This window comes from Cotesia typhae, unplaced genomic scaffold, assembly GCF_013202065.1.
Source record: "Cotesia typhae breed Kobodo isofemale line unplaced genomic scaffold, CoteBio_Ctyphae scaffold_13, whole genome shotgun sequence".
Taxonomy (NCBI): Eukaryota; Metazoa; Arthropoda; class Insecta; order Hymenoptera; family Braconidae; genus Cotesia; species Cotesia typhae.
Genome location: NW_027423774.1, coordinates 343,337 through 363,680, shown reverse-complemented (window position 1 = coordinate 363,680; position 20,344 = coordinate 343,337). Strand labels below are relative to the sequence as shown.

The 20,344-nt window shown below is 30.7% G+C and overlaps 2 protein-coding genes across 2 annotated transcripts in view; one reads left to right on the top strand and one right to left on the bottom strand.

The window, feature by feature from the left end:
• Positions 1-2,099: 2,099 nt before the first annotated feature.
• The window catches only part of Dachs (unconventional myosin-IXb-like dachs), a 28,460-nt gene continuing 10,215 nt past the window's right edge, over positions 2,100-20,344 (top strand). The window contains exon 1 of the mRNA XM_074254183.1: positions 2,100-3,328. Coding sequence (XP_074110284.1) covers positions 2,809-3,328 — 520 coding nt within the window. The 5' untranslated portion in view covers positions 2,100-2,808. The remainder of the gene's footprint in view (positions 3,329-20,344) is intronic.
• LOC141535094 (uncharacterized) lies at positions 14,876-19,307 on the bottom strand. Its single transcript, XM_074254884.1, has 3 exons — positions 18,096-19,307; positions 17,335-17,931; positions 14,876-14,892 (listed from the first exon to the last, which is right to left on the bottom strand). The coding sequence occupies exons 1-3, from the start codon at positions 18,571-18,573 to the stop codon at positions 14,876-14,878; spliced, it is 1,092 nt and encodes a 363-aa protein (XP_074110985.1). The 5' UTR covers positions 18,574-19,307.

Sequence of the window (20,344 nt, the reverse complement as noted above, 5' to 3'; positions counted from 1 at the left end):
TAAAAATAAAACTAGGAATAATATAGGGGTGGGGGGATACGTAACTCTCTACTCGCATCCTCGAATTCTTTATTCCTCCATAACTTTAATGTTCTTACACGTTTCACCAGTTTATTATGCCGAAGAATATTGCGGTGAAAGGCAAGCGGATATTCCATCAATCCAAACACCGGCTTATCTCAAACATTATTATATTATATATTTTAGATTTTTTTATCAACGTCACACCGCGTTTAACCCTCACAATCGGTCGTTTGTTAATTTTTAAATAATTTACCGTCTTGTTTTATTTTATTTTATTTTATTTTATTCATACCCGTCGATTATCTTTATTGATGGTTTTTCAGTCGAATAAACTGCCAAATCTGATTCAATTCAAATCATTTATCAAAGATTAAATAATCATATAATAATAATAATAATAATAATAATAATAATAATAATAATAATAATAATAATAATAATAATAATAATAATAATAATAATAATAAAAAGATAAAATTATTTGACGTCTGTCAAATTTTTTTTTCATTTCGTATTTCTTCGAATTGAACGTGTCGAATTAATTAAATGACCAGTCAAAATATTTAAAATGAGGCGTTGGTGCTTTTGTGGTACATAATTTTAATTAAAAAAATTTTTTTCTCACTAATATTATTGATAATTATTTAAATTTACGGTCATTTATTTTTTTTAGGGATAAAAAATATTAAAATTAGCATTTTTAATATTTCTTCTATAAATTATTTTATTTGACTGAAGTATTGGCAGCAGTAAGCGCGTCATTAAAAAGATACTTAAAAAATTTGAAATGAAATTGTTATATTAGATATCTCTACTTAAATGAGTACGTGGATGTGTAGCATGATACGGAGCTGTGCCCGGAGCAAGGTACTTTACCTGTACGGCTAAGAGTATATTACATTAAAGAGCGAGAGAGTATGATGGACGATCTGATACGTTCCCACGCGCATTTATATACGTCTGACTTTACTCGCGGTTTGCTTTTTCAGCTGGTGGGCGTAAGTCTTGCTCGTATGTTAAATAGAGATAAAACATGTAATGCCGCAAAAAAAGGAAACCCGAAAACCCCCGAGCTGATGCTGAATCCCCTAATCACAGGTTCGATCCCACTTTTCCTTTTAATATTTTTTTTTAAATAAATATTTAAATGCAATGTTTCAGAGTTTCGATCTTTAAATGCTTGTTTTTTTAAAACTTTGGTTATTTTTTCTGTGGATTGACTTTTAAGGTGCGAAAATTTAATACAAACTTGGTGTAAAGTTTTAAAATAAATCACAAGTTACAAGATTGAATAATTTTTTAAATATTTTTATCAATAAATCATAAATATTAATTTTTTAACTGGTTTGTATTATCGTGGGTGGTTATATTTTTTAATAAAAAAAAAAAATTTATTAAAAAATTAAATTTTATTTAATATTTTCGGGAAAAAAAATTTTTTTTTAATTTCATTCGAGCGAATGTTGAAATTGTAATTTTAAATAGCGATTTAAAATTTGTTACAGGGATTTACGATATTACTTATTCTCTGTGTAAAATTTATTGAAGCTTTATTTATTTATTTATTCAGTGAAAAAGCGAAAATGTAACAAGGTAGAGCAGATAAAAATGAGGGAAAATTAAATTAGAGTTTAATAGATAATATATTGTTAAGTGTCGTGGACACTTAAACTGAGGGTTTTTATCGTCGATAAGGCGCTATTAATCAGGGCAGATCGCGTGCAGTTAGATCGTCAATACAAGTGTGTATAAGACACAAACAAACCGGGCTATTTTTGCTCGCATCGGGGAATGCGAACGGCCAAATCGCGCACCGTGTTCTTGTTAATTAATGTCCTAGAGTTATTTTATATCATGTTTGGACACCCTCGCTTATTTTTAAATACTTTTTTTTTTTTTTTTTTTTTTTTTTTTTTTTTTTTTAATAATAATTTATTTAAATTAAAGATAAAAATAAAAAAAAAAAAAAAACTAAAATGACTTCTTGCATAGTAAAAAATATTAATTTTATTTCAGAAGCTGCGGTCGCGGTATGATGAGCGGTTACGCTGACAATTTATCCGTAATCGACACTCCGGTGTCAAGGAGACACTAGTGGTATTGTATTGAAGAGAAGTTTCGGTCAAATGAAAGGGAAGATGGATACAAGAAATAAAATGAGAATAAAAATAAAACTTAAAATAAAAGTGAGTCTTTAAGCGGCGGAACTTGGGCTAGTGTACGGCTGTTTCTTATCCCTCAGTGATTTAAATATGCCGAGTACCAAGGGTGGCCAAAGATCGGAGTCCTCTCTCTGTCTCAAATCGAGTAGGATGACCAGATCGAGCAAGTGGCACTGGAGCTCCTGCCATCGGGTTCGATCTCGAGGATCGGGATCCATTTCAAATGCACGACCAGCCGGCGCCGGAAATCTTTCACCGGCTCTTCGAGATTTATATGCATCTCGTTAACCCTCTATATAATATTGTAATACAATATAATACTATACATACGATTCACTATTTTATTTTTCTTATAAATAAATAAAATAAAACTAATTTGAAGGGATCAAATTTGAAGGATAAAATCAAACTGTGGTCTGTTTATCAAATGATGAGCGTTTTTAATGAATTTTTTTAGTGAGAAATTTTGATCCAAATTTTAATATAAAATAAAATAAAAACTCAATTAAAAAGGCAAAATTGTGATAAAATTAAAGAAAAAAGTGAGTGAAGTTAGTGAAAAAAATAAAATTGAACAATAAAAAAAGCCCGAAAAAGACAAAACAAAAAAACTATTAATAATATGTGTTTTAGCGGAGCCGTAGTGAAGTCACGAGGACGTGATACGACTTACAGTTGTACGGCAATTTACAGTAATAAGCTCGGAAAGCAGAACCCACAGCTGCTGGGGCTCGGGCTGGAGTTGGAAGAGGAAGCGAGCCAGAAGCAGAATCAGAAAAATAACCGGCACAAGTACACGATTGACGAGTATTCAAGTGTCTTGAAGAAAATGGGGATGCTTTTGCCTGACGAGACTTACGAGGAGCGAGGATCCTTGGCATCCTCCTTGGGATCCTCGGGCTCCACGCGGACCTCCTCTGCCTCTCCGAGCTCCTCGTCCTACTCCCGCTGTAAACAATCGAGCAACCTCTTTCTGGGGCAACTCGATCTGGATCAAGTGGAGGCCAAGAAGGCCCTCGCGGTCCTCCAGAAATGCGACGAATTCCTCCAGAGATACAACATCAGGCCCGAGTTCTTCTGCCGGCACCGCGAGAGACTCGCTCTGCAAGCCTGGCTCCATCAGCGGTCCAAGATCACCTTCGGTGAGTCTTTTTATCTATTTATTTAGTCCACAAATTTTTTTAACTCTCTTTAACTTTAACTCGCACAGAAAAAAAAGTTTAAATAAAATAAATTTTCTCAATTTTTATGATTTAAATTTAAATTTAGCTCCGAAAATGTGTCAAAGACTTTTCCAGAGTTCGGGAAAAAATGAACAAGCGTATAAAATATATTATACAGAGCTTTAATCTTTGGGAATAATAAAAAAAAAGAATAATGGAAATAAAAACCTTTTACACCGAAGAATAAAACAGTAAAATCCGTAGAAATAGAAAGGGATGCAACTTTTTATGCTTTTATCGGGGAGCTAAGAGCTTTTTTACTCTTTTGTTCTCACTACGCACGATTGCCTTTCTTTGTCACCGCCTCTGCTTGTCAATAAACTTGAGAATATTTTTTTTTATACAGCTTCAATTTTATATATATGTTGAAGATGTAGAAATACATATAACGGAAAAAAAAAAAAAAAAAAAAATAAAGGAAATATGGAAGTTCCATATATGAACAAAACTATTAGATCTCAAAGTCAATTCTCCTGATACCGGATACTGCTCTCGAGCAATCATTGAGAGTGTGTCTTATCGATAAATCTATTTACTCGAGTAGTTTATATTTATTATTATTTTTATTTTATTAGACATATCATATTGTTCAATAGTTTTTTTTTTTTTTTTTTCTTTTAAAAGATATATTTAACAATTGATATTATTAAATATTAATAAATTAAAAACTGAGAAATTTTAAGCACAATAATTTCTAGTAATAAAAGTAACAAATTTTTTTGGAATAAATAAATTGAAACAACAAAACAATGAAGTCGGAAGTTGATAGGAGGAAATGAATTAGAGATTGGAGCGATGAATGCTGATCCCCAATGAAACGGTACCAAACAAACGCATTGCGTGTGTGCGGGCATATATGCATACACACATGTGGATTTGGGGGTGAAAGAGTGCAGGTAGTTATTGTTATTGTTATTATTATTATTATTGGTGTTGAAGCATAGGATAGAGGTAGCGCGAACTACGACGGACAATAACTCAGCGGTGAGCTATAATTATCAAACTACGTAATTGTTAATTATTGCACCATTGTTAGCGCGACGGTAATTAATCCCCTCCCCTTTATGCTGTACGTTGCGATGCAAGCGATAGTGGATCACGTTATTCCGAAACGCCTGGATTAGGTTGTTTCCACTGTTATTTGTTTGTATATAAATCAAATTTATTCCCTTTACTTTTTTTTTTTGCTTTTGTTTTTGTTTTACTTCTATTCTCCATCTGACGGTCATGAATTATTCAATTTGTTAGTTTTTGTTCTGATTATCGTTATTATTTAAATAAATAATTGTATCATTCGCCTCGTCTATTCACAGCTCAATTATAAATCAAAAATTATAATTTCTATTCATTCCAATTATTAAATAATTTATTTTGTTACATTTTTTTTTTTTATTTGACAATTTTATTTTAATAAAAAAAAAAATAAATATTAATAAAAAAAAAAAAAAAAAAAAAAAAAATGACAGGAAAAAATAATTTTCCAAAGCATAAAAAATTTATTACTTTAATAATGCGAGACGTCGCATAACTCGTGATTTTAGGTAAATGATTGATTAATTCCACTACTTATTAGTATATATACCAGCAATCCAGGCCCTCGGTATCCGCCATCCAGAGCTTATTGTTGAGGGATGACAGGTCTGATCGCAAAGTATTAAAAAAATGTAAGGCGGAATGAAAATTTCAATACAGAAAATTCTATTCTGCTCTTTCTGTATTTTTTTTCTTGACTCTGGTCGTCAGCATAAGGCGTACGGTAGTGCCTCATCATGTTTTATTTATCAATTTGGCATGCTCGGACGGTATACGGGGCAAAACAGAGAAGAAAGCACTCACTAACTCGGTGTTGTACTGAGTATGTACGTATGAGTAATAAGAAGTTACTGAAGAGAGAGAGGAAAGTCAACAGTAGAGTTAATGCAAAAAGGCAAAACGGGACGATAAGTAAAAGAGAGATGGAGGAACAAGTAGCGGACACGTCCTACGATACTACACACCCTCTTATACTATTATATATACATATACATGTAAGCTAAGAGAAAGATCAAGTATAGAACATGGGGAACGTGATTTATCGCGGCAACATGTGACGCTGTTTTGTGCGTATTCCTATGTAATAATAATAATAATAATAATTGTTATTACTATAACACACACGTATAAATTTGATATACTGTTGAGAATTCCTTATGTTTTTAATCCCATTATGTATTATTACATTCTATTTCATTATAAATTTATTCATGGAGTAAGTTACCCCTATCAAAATAATTTATGAAAAAAAAAAAAAAAAAATATTTTTAATTTTTTTAATTATAACGGGGTATATTGTGAATATATATAATTACCGAAAGTTTATATTTTGATTAAAATGTAATATTTCAATAAAATTAGTGAATTGAATATGATAAATTGGTTGTGATAGGAAATCAAATTAGAGTTTATTATTTTTGTCGGATCGTAGCGGGAAATAAATAGCGGTGAGTCAATTAAATTATTCATTTTCAATTACCCAAAATTAGTTGTTAATTAATCCTTTATTATTGCACACACGTGTGGGTATAGGCGAACGTTAATGAGATCGGCACTTGATTTATTACTATGTACGATGAAATATTGACTATTACGATACGCATATGGTCATTCGATTTATCTCTATGTAATAATCTCTGCTAATACCCCGACATTTTTTATTTTTATCCTTCATGTATTTATAATAATAATAATAATAATATTCATTATTGAAGGTAATTTATTTAATTAAAATTTATGTTGGAATTTTCTTGGTGAATTGATATATTATTTCAATGAAAAAAAAATTTATTATTATTATATTATTTATAAAAATTGATATAAAATCACTTCTAATTTTTTTTTTAATTCGCGGTTTTCCACCGATTGATATTTTTAAATGAATCTAGACTTGTAAGTACTTAGTTCAAAAGGAATTTTATGATCTACAAGAAACTATTGTTTAATATTATTATTAATTTAAAATCATAATAATAATATTTGATTGTTCAATAGCGACAACAGGGGTCTATATCTATTAACGCGTAGCACGTACACGAACCTGCTTTCGCATTCCGTGGCCCTACAGTACTCGCATCACTTTGCCTATTCTATATGTACATGTAGAATGTATATGAATGCATATAGATATATAGAGCAGTAAATATGTACGCAGATATCTAGCACTGTGGTTTACATAAATTTGCATCGAACCGAGTGCATTTTTCATGCAAACCCCTATTTTAAAATAACGATAAAAAAATATCATTATGAGTATATGCACATGTACATTTATATTATTCTATACGTAATACTTGTGATGAGTAGCGATAACATTTATGCGCATGAGGTAAATAAAAATTAGGTTCAATATATGCTTTTAAATTTATTGTTTGATTAAGTGCAATCACGATTAATTTTAAACCAACCAGCTTTTTGTTGTTCTGCATCTGTGGTTTTTATATTCTCTTTCTATTCTTTTTTTATTATTTTTACGCGTGACAAAATTTTTAAATGTCGGTTATGAATATAACATCGTATTGGGATTCACAGGAATATTCTATTGGAAAGCATTCTATTTTATTTGCCGGTTATATAATTATTGAATTATCTTTTTTTTTTTTTTTTTTTTTTTTTTTTTTAAATTTTAAATCAATTTTTTATATAAAAAAATTCAATTAATTTTTATGCGTGATGTTAACTCTGTTTATTTATTTAACTGTTGAAATTTATCAAATAAAAATGACAATTTATTTTTTGAAAAAAGTTTTGCATTTGAAATCTTGAAAATTAATCGAGAAACAATTAGAGAGCTTTTAAGACGATTCAATGAATGTGTCAATGTCAATTCTCTTTTCACGACGCTAAATTTTTCTAAGAATAAATGAGCTGGAGAAATTCGCTCTGATCCGACTCGAAGAGAGAAAGAGATGGGACTGAGAAATGAAGACACCAAACCTGACACTGTGGAAGGAATAGAGAGAGAGAGAGAGAGAGAGAGAGAGAGAGAGAGAGAGAGAGAGAGAGAGAGAGAGAGAGAACAAGAAAGGGGGGTGAGCGATGGGGAGAAACGCCCCGTCGCTATCGATCAATTGCGTTAATTAATTCGTACGTCAATTAGTTACTCACGAGAGCCCAATTATTTTATTTTGTATTTGATTTGGCTTTAAAAAAAAATTAAAATAATAACAAAATTTAATTGTATATTTATTTTACATAAATTTTTATAAATAATATAATAATAATAATAAATGTTGAATAAAAAAAATTAAAACGAAAAAGATTAAAAAAATTTTAATTGAATAATTTAAAATTTCCATTAAAATGAAAAATGCATAAAAATAACTTGAAAGTAAATACCTTAGTACAACCTAGTTAATTCTTAGCATTATCTCAGACAAGCATATCCCCGTTATGAGTTATATTTGCAATTAAAATTGTTTAGAGGCCGGAAAAAAATATAGTGTAAGCCGCGTAAGCAACCTCCCTCAACTTTTTTCCTCACTTTTCTTATTTCCAGGTGAAGGCTGTGTTAAACTCAGTTATCACGACACCGACCACCAAATTCATTCCTATCCGCTTAATTCATCTTCATTCTCACTACAGTATTTACACTCCCATATATATATATATATATATATATATATATATATATATATATATATATATATATATATATATATACTCCTTTTTTCGGATTAATCAGATATATGTATCCACACCTCCAAGTACTTTTTTTATTTTTTTACTTTTTTTAATTGATTTCGAGTGATCAGAGTATGTTAGGGTTCTACTAACAGCCGGTTAAAGAGCTCCGCAGCACGCAATTCTCTTCTCGGTTAAATTTCGCGATTCTCTTTGAGCATGGATGTTCGCGGAGATAATATGAGTAGGTCACTCTTATTCATGTTTCACTTTTTATCATTACTACATTCTCAATTTTTAATTACTCTTCTTCGCCTTAAATTTCTTTCTTCTTTCCAAATCCAAATTTAACTTCACCTTTATTAATTAATTTTTATTTTTATTTTCATTTTAAACGATAAAAAAGGCAATAATTATGAGAGTTTGTACTGTAGTATAAATTGCGGTGGATAAATAAATAGCAAATATCTTGAGTTACAACGATCAATATTAGTGATAAGGGTATGTCACGTCTCGTCATATCTTCCATTAGCTTAACACGGGTTTCCGCGTCTCATTTATTACATACCCGTGCTTTCATACATTAATATTTTATCCGATCTCATACTTTGCCTTTTATATTTATTATTATTATTATTTTTATCTCGTGTCTACATACGTAATATCTGAGATGATAAATATGTGCGGGATATATATGTCGCATGATCGTGATATTCCTCCGAGGTTCGAGCCGGTCACCGGTCTTCGATCGCGGTCCTACTGCACACATTGCACATTCTTCTCAGATAACATTTGAATCCTTTCATGGACATGTCGTGGTCTAATCAACCGAGAAAATTGCATCGGCATAGTACTTCGTTCAATGTTGAATATTGAACTCCACGGACCTCCTCGATTCGATAATCAAATCTGGATTTTTGACCGCTAACATCAGTTCACAAAAAAAAAATAAATGTTAAAAAAAATTTTTTTAAGGATTTAATTTAAATAATAATTATTTATTAATTTATTAATTCTTCTTTACTTTAATGTTGGCAACAATACAAGATATGACTTACATAGATGGATTTTATTGAAAATAAAAAAAAAATTTTTACGGTTCAATTTATAATTTATAAAATGAAGTAAGTTTATAATCTAGGCTGCTTTGGACACGTATTTATTATTCAGGCTGATATAAGTTTGTTTATTTTTTATGTCGCCAGACCGTAAAATTATTCCGGGAATATATTAAAGATGTTTTAAAAATCCGGTAAAAAGGAGTAGAGGCAAAATGTTAAATATAAAACAAAAATATTTGAATTAAAAAGCAATTTTTTCCTTTAACTGGAGCATAAAGGAAACCGGACTAAAATATTTGCGAAACGGAGAACCGAGAAGCGACGAATATAAAAGGCAGTCGAGAGTCGAGTAAGAGAAACTCTTCCCTCTTGGATCGATGCTACTCAAGGTATAGATAATATAAAGGAGTACTCTGCTACTGTTATTGTTGTTGTTGTTGTTGTTGTTGTTGATGGATTTGGAGAACCGAAAGGATTTTTAAAAATGGGAGAGACATGTGGATGAGGGAATTCGGGTGAAGAGATAAAGGAATTCATCACGTCGTAGGAATTCGATCCTTTTCTTTTCGAATTGGAAAAAAATTTATACGTTCTGGATCAAATACAAATAAATTTATTTTAATAGAGAACGGTAGAAATTTTTTATTGCTAAAACTTTTTTTTTTTACTCTTTTTGTATCTATCTAAAATGTTTAGATGGAAATTACAAATAAATCTTTTAAGATTTAGGAGCATTAATTAATGATTTTTTTGATTATTAGGTAATCAGAAAACTTGTTTGTGATATACGGCCTTACTGTCTAAATGTCAGATGCCAAAAATAGATAGCTTGTATTTATATTTACATTGTAATGTAAATTGTATGTAAACGCGCTCATTTAAATAAAATTAGATTAGAAATTGGTAAATCTCTGGTTGAAATTCGACCGCCAGCTAATATTCTGAAGGTTTTTGATTTTTTTTTTTTTTTTTGCGATTAAAATATTTTTATTATAGACGATGAAATTCTCTTTAATTGTCTAAAAATTCTTGTGAGTACTCATTTTTCAGGAAATTTTCCGTAGAATTAGAAAAAATACATAAAAACCCAAATAATAATAATAATAATTCATTTTCAACAATCGAATTAAAAAACCAAACTAAAATGTTGGAAAATATTGCTGTAGATATTTTTTTATTCATTCATATATTCTCTTTGGGTTATTTATTAGTTATTCTATTCAGTGGGTTTTGTTTTAGTTATTCGAAATTTATTTATCACTTTATTTGATCCTTATGCCACTTGGACGCTCGCGATGCGACAGAAATAAATAAAAAGAGAAAGAAAAAAAAAATGAAATAAAATAAAAAAACAATTCCGCGTACAAAAGTGGAATAAAGTACCAGTGGATTGATCCAGTCCGCGTGTCACCAGGGTGTCGTTTATCCAGGATTTAATGCGAAACGCGCGTACCGATTATTGCCGCTCGCCGACAGAGAGTTAACTTTTCTGCGTTAAAGATAAAGCCCAAAACAAAATTCACAAAAGTCAACAACTCCCTTCGCCCTTCTTCTCCCTTTGTTACTCACTACTCGGATGCTTCTCGCCGTGGCCATCCGTCACTCCTGACATTGCTCCAATCCTTTTTGTCTCTTCTTCCTCTCACCCATCACCCCTCGGTCTTGCCCTCTGCTCTACAATCCTCTCACCTTTTTCATAAAATTTTTGTTTCCAACTTTTCTTCAAACAAAACCTTAACTTTATTAAATGTTATGTTTAACTTGTAAAAAAGATAAACAAATCTATTTATTTCATTATTTTGAACAAATTTTTTCATTTTCAACAACAACAAAAGAATTTCCTTTTAAAAACATCTTAAGAATTTTAAAATTAAAATTGCTTGAATCGAAAAAAAATTGACGATATTACAAGCCCGATGATCGATAACTTTCGGATCGATAAATTATCCTCCCTTTTACCCAGAGGCTAAGCCAGGCCTCTCCAGATCATCCACCGGTACAAGGAGGTCTTTTTTCTGGGCCCGTTCTACTTTACCGATCTCCTCTCTTTTAAGCAGAATAAAAAAAATAAGCAATTCCATACACATCTTCGTATCCGCAGAAAGGAACGCCCTCAGGCCCTCGGGGCGCGAACTTGGGGCCTGAGATCTTTCAACCCGTCCCTGGAGCTATTCTCCAGTTAGGTCCCAAAACCGGTTTTCGATCCCTCTTCTTATCTCGCGAGGATTTGAATGTTTCACTAGGCCGTGTTCGCTTCTCTAGTTAATTTACAGCGTGAACTTCCACATCCATGTTCAATTCATATTATTTACTTATCTATCAAAGGAATTTTTATAATTCTTCTAATGATTTATATAAACTTATTCCTTCTTTTCAATTTTTAAGTCTTTTTAATAAATTTTTGCATTTTTTCAAAATTGAAATATCCGATTTATTTAAAAAAATTATTGTTATTATTTTGTAATGTATTTTTTTAAATTTTCTAAAAAATCCTAGACTATCAAACGCATAGAATATAAATAAATAAATGCGCAGCATCTCTACCTCGATTTCTCGGTCCTGTGAAGAGCCGAGATCCGCCTCTCCATTTTAGCCAAGTCCCTTTCGTATAAGACCGCGCTCAGGCTAACAGGTTGCCACGTGCTCGGGGTCTCAGGGGCCCATCGGCTCGGAGTTAGCCGAGTGAGTCCATAGAGAGATCTCCGAGTTCTCCCGAGCGGATTCGGGCCCACTAACGCCCAGTCAGTAACAATCGGTCTCTCGGGCCCGCAAGTCCTTTCCTTGAGTTTCGCGTTCTCTCCTTCGCTTTGTTGTTTGTTTTGGTCCGTAGTGCAGGGTAATAAACTGTTTTTGCTCTTAGTTCCCATACTGAACCGAAGTTAATGACGTTTTATTTTCATTTATTTCGGACTTGTCCGGCTCCGTTTATCTAAAAGAGAGGGGGAAAGGGGACCAACAACAAACGGGTGAAATTAAAGGTGAAAGTTACGGATGAAAGGACTGATTGAAAAAGAGTTTGTTGGTTTTTCTTTTTAGCTTTTTATTTTGTTTTGTTTCGCTCGTTATATTGTTGAAAAGCTCTCGAGCGGTTGCCACTAATATATATATATATATACATCATATGTGGAGGTCTCAACTCAGCTCGTCTGAAAGTTTCAATTGCGAGGACGCAAGTTAGACGTGCTTAAATGAAAAGTTGACTCATATGTTGAAGGGTCACATACGACCGGGATTTGCCCAAAGGTGCCGCGTATGTGGATTACAAAACAGTGAATTGTTTTCTAAATTTTTCTAAAATGAAGTTAAAAAAAAAAAAAATAAAAAAAAAAAAAAATTACCTCGATTGTAAAAAAAAAAAAATCAAAATATATTTTTAAAAAAATGTGCGAGTGCGAAGAGGAGTGCGATGGCATCGAGTGTCTCCCTAAATGATTGAAAAAAATCAAGCTCGCTTGGTATAAATAATTGAGATGGCCACTCTCGGTCTCTCAAAAGTTTTTATTCTGGACAAATATTTTACGGAGTTGCAAAAATTTTGGGAAACTGAAAAAAAGCTCCAAGGTAATTTTTTTATTATTATTGTTGTCGTAAAATATTACTCTGGGATTTCGGTCGTTAAAATAAAAATAAGAATAAAAATAACAATAAGGTGCAGGTATAAGGTATAAAGCATAGGGTATAAGGTGGAAGGTGGAAGGTATAACTGCTCGGAGTTAGCAACCTGAGAGCTCCTCGGAGAGTGAGATCAGTTTGGCTGAATATTTCTCGACCTTTACTTTACATTTACTTTTTATTATTTTAGCCTGCCTTGTTTCGCGTACCAGCCATCCGGTACGCTCTTCTTTATCTGCCAGACGGTGCTGGGTACGCAACACTCACAGCGGCTACCTGTACCTGTACTGTACTATACTGTACTGTGTATCTGCATCCGAGTACGGGGAATTAATTTCTGTGTGTGTGTGTGTGTGTGTGTGTGTGTGTGTGTGTGTGTGTGTGTGTGTCGGGAAGAAGAGAGGTGTAGAGAAGAAAAGAGGTTTCGGTGAAGGTACATAGGGTATATCGGTACACTTTGAAGACTCGTTCTCCGGGTGCTCAGCTTCTCGATCTACCTGAGTACCGCTTCTCGCTGGTTAATGTTCATATAATATTATATTTTATTGTAAAATATAATATAATATGATAGACGGAAAAATAAAATTATTTTCTTGATTGAACTAAGAAAATTTCTTGGAAAACTTTTAATTTTCGGTCTTAATAAAATTAATTTTTTATTCTCTTAATTCTAAAAAATTAGAATTAGAAATTTTTTAAAATATTTTTTACCAGGTTAATTAATTAACAGAAAATTAAATTTTTTGGGACAAAATAAATTTATCTAATTGATAATTTACGAGGCAAAGTGGAAATTAAAATAATTATTTTAGAACGGTTGATGGTAACTCTGACCCTCGATCCCTTCAAAATTATGTTTTCGAGGCAAGTATTGTATATTAAATATTATACAATGTAAATGTATTGAGGATGTTATTGAGACTTTGTAAATTGAGTTTACAGAGTTACTCTTAATTATACTTTGACCGGCGTGATTTATCCGCAGTAATTTAATCATTATTTTCATTTAATTATCAAACTTCTATTTTGATATTTATAATTTATTGTTTTATAAGTAAACTTCGGCACTTTTATTATTTGATATTTGTGTTCAGTATTATAATAACATCTTGTGATTATGGTGCTGGTTTAATTTATCAAAAAGAGAGAACGAGGGAGAAGAAGTTAGTTAATTGGTGACAAACTTTTAATTATATTTTAATATGGAAATGTGTAATATTCTAGATCTAAACTAATTGACTTTTGAATGTTTCAAGATAATTTTTTTTTTTTAATTAAATAATAATAATAAGAGTTTAGGAAAGTAATAGATTATAAAATATAAATTGCATGTTAACTACATAAATTTCCAAATAACAAAACATCCAAAAATAACAACAACAGAAGAGAATAATGAAATGATTTTATCTATTTAATGAACCCATTAACAACATCGTTTAATCTCAATCATACTGTTTTGATATCACATTCCATCAGTGGTGATCCTGATTTTGTAATATGTCCCTCACCCCTTTTATTCTTCTCCCTGTGTCACCCCTTTGGTGGTTGCTTCAATTAATATTTACAGTACGCATACATAAGTTATGAGTTGTAAGAGTTAGTACTCGGTACTTTGTATTTTGTACTCTGTACTGGGGAGAGATATACCAACATGCGATCAGGAGCAAGAGTACGCGGTCACGAAACCAACTTGTAATAATTACTTTCGCCATTGTACACGTTATATTTTCCCACCGGTCACTCTTTGTCTCTCTCTTTCTAACTGTATTATTAGACACACATACGTTATAACATAATATAACATAACATAAAATTTATATTCTTAATATAAGCACTAGTATATTTTATTGTTTAAGTAAATATTGATTTATTTAAATTATTATAAAATTAAAAAAAAAAAAAAAAATTCTTTTCTATCTAAATAATTTTATTCTTGATTTTTTGTATATAATTTTATTAGCCCGAGAGTATAAATTTAAATTTGTAAATAATACATCATTTTAAATGTAAATAAAATTAATAATTTTAAAAGAGTCATTAAAAAAAAAAAATAGTATTTATTGGTAAATATAATTCTCTTCAAGTAAACTATACATATATAAATATTAAATATTAACAAATATAATTCACTAAACAATTAATCCAACGGAATACCTACAATTAGTACATAAATAAACAAACTTTATGCTTTAATAGTCTAAGTATAATAGATTCAAGTTAACAAATGCATTGCAGTAAAGCACACCCTACCTACTAGCATAGCCCTGATGCTTCAGACTACAGTAGATATCACACCTTTCCAGTTCCAGTTAGCAGTATTCATATTAATTTACACACACCCTTCCCCTTGTAAAACATGTGTTTTATAGATCCAAGTGCGGCAAAGCAAACACATACAGAAGAAACTTGAAGATCGGCACGTAAAGTACATACAGCAGGGATGCACACTAGGGTGATTATAAAAAAAAGAATATTTTTTTTTTCGTTTGGTACTCTGAAAAATAGGTTCCTAGACACCTCTAAGAAAGCCTCTCTAAGCATGAGTTCTTAATTGTAACGGGAAGGTCCTCCTTACAGTTTTCTATTTTTTCTTATTATCAGATAGAAAAATTTATATCTCGCTTCCAACTACTTGAAAAAATATCTTGTTCCTTAGATTTTGTAGGAAATTGAATGCTCTATAAAAAAGGTCTCTTACGATTTTTTTATAAACCCAACCGTTTAAAAGATATTAACGGTTAAAGTTTGATTATTTTTGGGAAAATTTTTTATTTCTTATGAATTTTATAACTCAATGAAAAAAATCATTATGAATGATGAAACTCATAGTTTTGTAGGAAATTTACTGCTCTATAAAAATGGTCTCTTATGATTTTTCGATCAAGTTGAGCGTTTACGAGATATTCATCGTCAAACATCAATGCATATCAATTTTTCTAGTTTTTGATCAATAATTCGAAAAATTTCAATTTATTCTGTGAGTTTCAAGGAAATTTAGACAAATTTGAGTTTCTATGAATAGAAATATGTTATGAACTATTTTTTTAATTAGTTTTTTTAGTCTTGGACATGTTTGATTACATTAAAACAAAAAAATTAGTGCATTTTTTAAATATATAATTCAATTTAGTGTGTTTCACATGTGTTTCACTTTTTTATCGAAGAATTTATTTATTTAATTATCAACTGCCATATAATTTTCAATATTTTCAACATAACGGTACACTTTTACTGTAAATAATTTCCTCTATTGCAGTTTGGGTAGTTTTTTCGATGTTCTTTGATAATTTGCAATAAGTATTGGAATTGCTCTTCATTTTTGTCAAGCATTGATTATACTCACTAACTAATGCAACAGCTCGTTCTGCTGAATCATTAACAACTTTCAATTGGTTAAAGTATTCTTTATTTTCAATGTAACTGTCATTAGTAGGCCACGATTCAATATCTTTATCAAGGAAGTCATATGGTAAATCAAAGATTTTAAAGAGATTTAAAGACTTTTTAGAAACAAAGTCACTCAGACTTTTTGCGTTAATGAATTCAAATCGTTTTTATCAATTATAAATTTTTAGCTTTAGAATCTGTACCGTTACGAGTATTAACAGCTCCAACAATATTTTTTTACTTCCAATGAAACGGTATCGTCAAATAATGATAAAATGGCAAGTTCATCACTTAAATACCATAAATGCAAAATCATTTTTCACAAGTTGCTGAAGAAATCAATGAATTGATATTTTTGTACTCGAATAAATTTTTCAAAAACTGCAAGTCATGATTAGCAGCAGTTGTTGCAGAAGTTGATGAAAACCAAGCTTTTAAATACAGTGTAACTATAAATATACAAATTTGCCGAAGACCGTCCAATTCTTTATTAGAAAGTTTAAATTCATTTCTGAATAGAAACATTTTTAAACTGTAAATTGCCTTCGCCAACCACCTAGCATGATGAATTGCACCAGGACGTTTGAAAAAATTTCTTCTTAAGGCATTTCTCCAAGGAAAATCAACGACAATTCCAACAATTCTTTATAGTCATCTCGGGGTTGTAGTAACTATCAAAAACAATTAAAAATTTGTCAGAAACAAGAAAATTTTTTTCTTAAAATCGCAGTTAAATCATACCTGTAAGGATTGTGCAATTAAACTAGATATTTCATTTTTTTATCCAAAATGATATCAGCAACAACAGTATCTTCAATTCCAGATTTATAATTAGTTTTATTTATTTCATCCCATGATTTTTAAATCTTCCGAACATTGGTACGTTTGGCCCAGATGACACAGGCCAATATACTTCAAATGCACTTCTCAATATGATCTCAAAAATGTGGTGACGACATGGTAACCAGATTAACTCTCTTCCCAAAGTCTTTTCAATTGCCTTACATGTACCGTTATGAATTCCTGTATAAAGAAAATAGATAACTATCGTTAAATTTAATATTTTCAACAAATTGTAGATTATATTTAAAATCCAAATGAGTAAATAATTCTCAATAATTTCAAAAGTGAAATTCAGTAAGTAATAAAAATTAAACTAGAACGTTAATAATTAAATATTTTTAGATTAAATTATCATTGATAAGTTACCTGTATTAACTGCCGTCGTGTCAAAACACATCGCTTTAACATAATTAGTAATACCCCATTCACTCAATGTCGATAAAATGGCTGATGTTTGATTGTCTGCCGTCCCAGAATTCATTTTTGGAACCCCAAGTAATTGTTCGGTACCAAATGCAGTTAAAATAACTGGTAGCCGTTCCACAGATTTTGATCCAACAAGGTCATTCAGCATTTTTCCGTCCCAATGCACAACGTATTTATCGTGTGTCTTAAAGTTGTCATTAAGTCCTTTAGCAATGTCTTCTCTTTGAAGCATACGAGCTCGTTGAATTGAACTATAACTGAGCGTTGTATCTTCAATTTTAATACCTACTGCTAGTAAAACCGGAGCAATAATAAACATCGCATTTCTACTGCTGACATTAGCTCGGTTGAGTCCAAAAATGACTTCAGGAGTTAAGACATCAAGTTTTGCTCGTTTTGTCGGAATTGGAGGTTCATACTCTGAATCAGATCCAAAATTTGTAACTCCACTTAATGTATACGTAGAGAACGACTCTGATTTTTCACTTGGAACAATCGCATGACTGGTAGACGGTTGATCTAAGTCTGGAATAAGATCTGTTTTATAAATTAAACGAAGAAAATGTATAGAATTTATTCATTTTGATGACAAATAATTAAGAAAGGACTCCAAAAATTGTCTAGTCAAATGTCATCTAGTCATCTATGAAAAATTACACTACTACCTGACTTTATAATAATTAAATATCTCAGATACTTACTACTCTCATCTATTCCCATCATAGTTGTGGTTAAGTTTGATACAGGTACATTATTAGAAAGAATCTCTTTATGGGTACCGAATTTTTGATCCAAATACAACTTTCTAATATTATCATCAAGCACTTTTAAGGATTTTTCGCTCACAATGTCGAATAATTGTTCAAGATCAGTCTGAAATTTCATTTCCTTTTGGTTTTGCGCTGAATTCTTTTTATCGAAATTTTTTTGTAATTTTAACCATTGACTGTGATAGCGAAGAAATTTTTTGACTGCATTAGGAGCTCCACTAGTTGGAATCTGATTTTTTCTCCACAGTTCAATAACTTGGTCAACTGAATTTTTAGCACTTTGTTTGATTGAATACATTAAAATTTTAAGTTGGTAGAAAAACACACGCATAACCTCTTTCACTTTTGGTAACTTACGTTCCGAAATTCTTTGTAGAGGTATTCCGATAAAACGTATTTCTTTATTCATTGTAGGTTAATTGATGATAAATAAATTTATGTGATGATTATAAGACTTATTTAAAATGAATTATTTTATTACGTATTCAAGATGATCAGTTTTAGGAACACTGAAAATACGGTATTAAATGGGTAGATACTGAAGATAGTTGAGAGTAAAAAACATAGATGGCGTTAGTTTCAGAAGACAAACAGAAGAAGAAATGGAATTCAAAACAAAAATCCCCTCGAACGAAAATTTTATGTATATTTTGTGAAAAACAATTTAAAAATACGCACTGAACAAATTTCATAATAATAAATGACAACGCGATTAAGATTTTAAATTATTAAAGATAAAATTTAAAAAAATATTATTAGAATAAAAACTTTCAAATGAATTTTTGAACAGAAAACATCTATAGGAGTTGCTTTTATAATAAAAACTCAAATTTGTCTAAATTTCCTTGAAACTCACAGAATAAATTGAAATTTTTCGAATTATTGATCAAAAACTAGAAAAATTGATATGCATTGATGTTTGACGATGAATATCTCGTAAACGCTCAACTTGATCGAAAAATCATAAGAGACCATTTTTATAGAGCAGTAAATTTCCTACAAAACTATGAGTTTCATCATTCATAATGATTTTTTTTCATTGAGTTATAAAATTCATAAGAAATAAAAAATTTTCCCAAAAATAATCAAACTTTAACCGTTAATATCTTTTAAACGGTTGGGTTTATAAAAAAATCGTAAGAGACCTTTTTTATAGAGCATTCAATTTCCTACAAAATCTAAGGAACAAGATATTTTTTCAAGTAGTTGGAAGCGAGATATAAATTTTTCTATCTGATAATAAGAAAAAATAGAAAACTGTAAGAAGGAGGACCTTCCCGTTACAATTAAGAACTCATGCTTGGAGAGGCTTTCTTAGAGGTGTCTAGGGACCTATTTTTCAGAGTACCAAACGAAAAAAAAAATATTCTTTTTTTTTGAATCACCCTAATGCACACCATTCAGATATATCTGTCTGTAAATATATATGATGTGTACACCATACATATATAATATCCCTTGAAGCTATACTACCTCCTGGCTACCATGAATATCCGTAACGTAGTGTCAAGAGAACCAAGAGTCCATGAATTTCTTTGCCTACTGCACACCCTGGTTACCCGTCATATTATATCTGAATTTTCATCCTTTACTTCTACTGTTATTATTATTATTATTATTATTATTATTATTATTATTATTATTATTATTATTATTATACAAGGCAGAGATCTTGTGAATAGAAGCAACCACCAGCAGTCACCGGTCCACTTTGCCACTCTTGTCACTATTATACCCACCTATATACAGAGACGGTGTATTATATTGTATAGAAGATACTTAAACGACACCCGACACCCTCATTCGGTATTTATTGCGCCTTTTATATGTGTAAACGCCTTTCGAGGGAATATTTTAGGAAATAAAATTCCGTGGATGCTTGTAGACATGTGTTGACATCCGCTGGTTTATGAGGATCATTGACACGTTCCATCTTCCGCTATATATTCTTTATATATATTAGTAATATTGAAGAAATTTTTAAATTCAATTCAATTGTACGAAATTTCAAAATTTATTAAAAAAATGTTTTTAAATATTTACAATTCAGTAAAAATTTTTTCTTTGAAAAAAAAAAAGAAAAAAATAAATCTTTTAAAAATTTATCAATGAAAATATTTAGAGTAGATTTAGTCGCTCAGTCAATTCATAAGTTTCCTTTATGTTATATTATCTCGAGT

Coding starts and splice junctions, on each gene's coding strand:
- LOC141535094 (XM_074254884.1), bottom strand. CDS start 18,573: ATGAATAAAGAAATACGTTTTATCGGAATACCTCTACAAAGAATTTCG. Junction 17,932..18,095: donor GATGGGAATAGATGAGAGTA/GTAAGTATCTGA, acceptor TTTATAAAACAG/ATCTTATTCCAGACTTAGAT.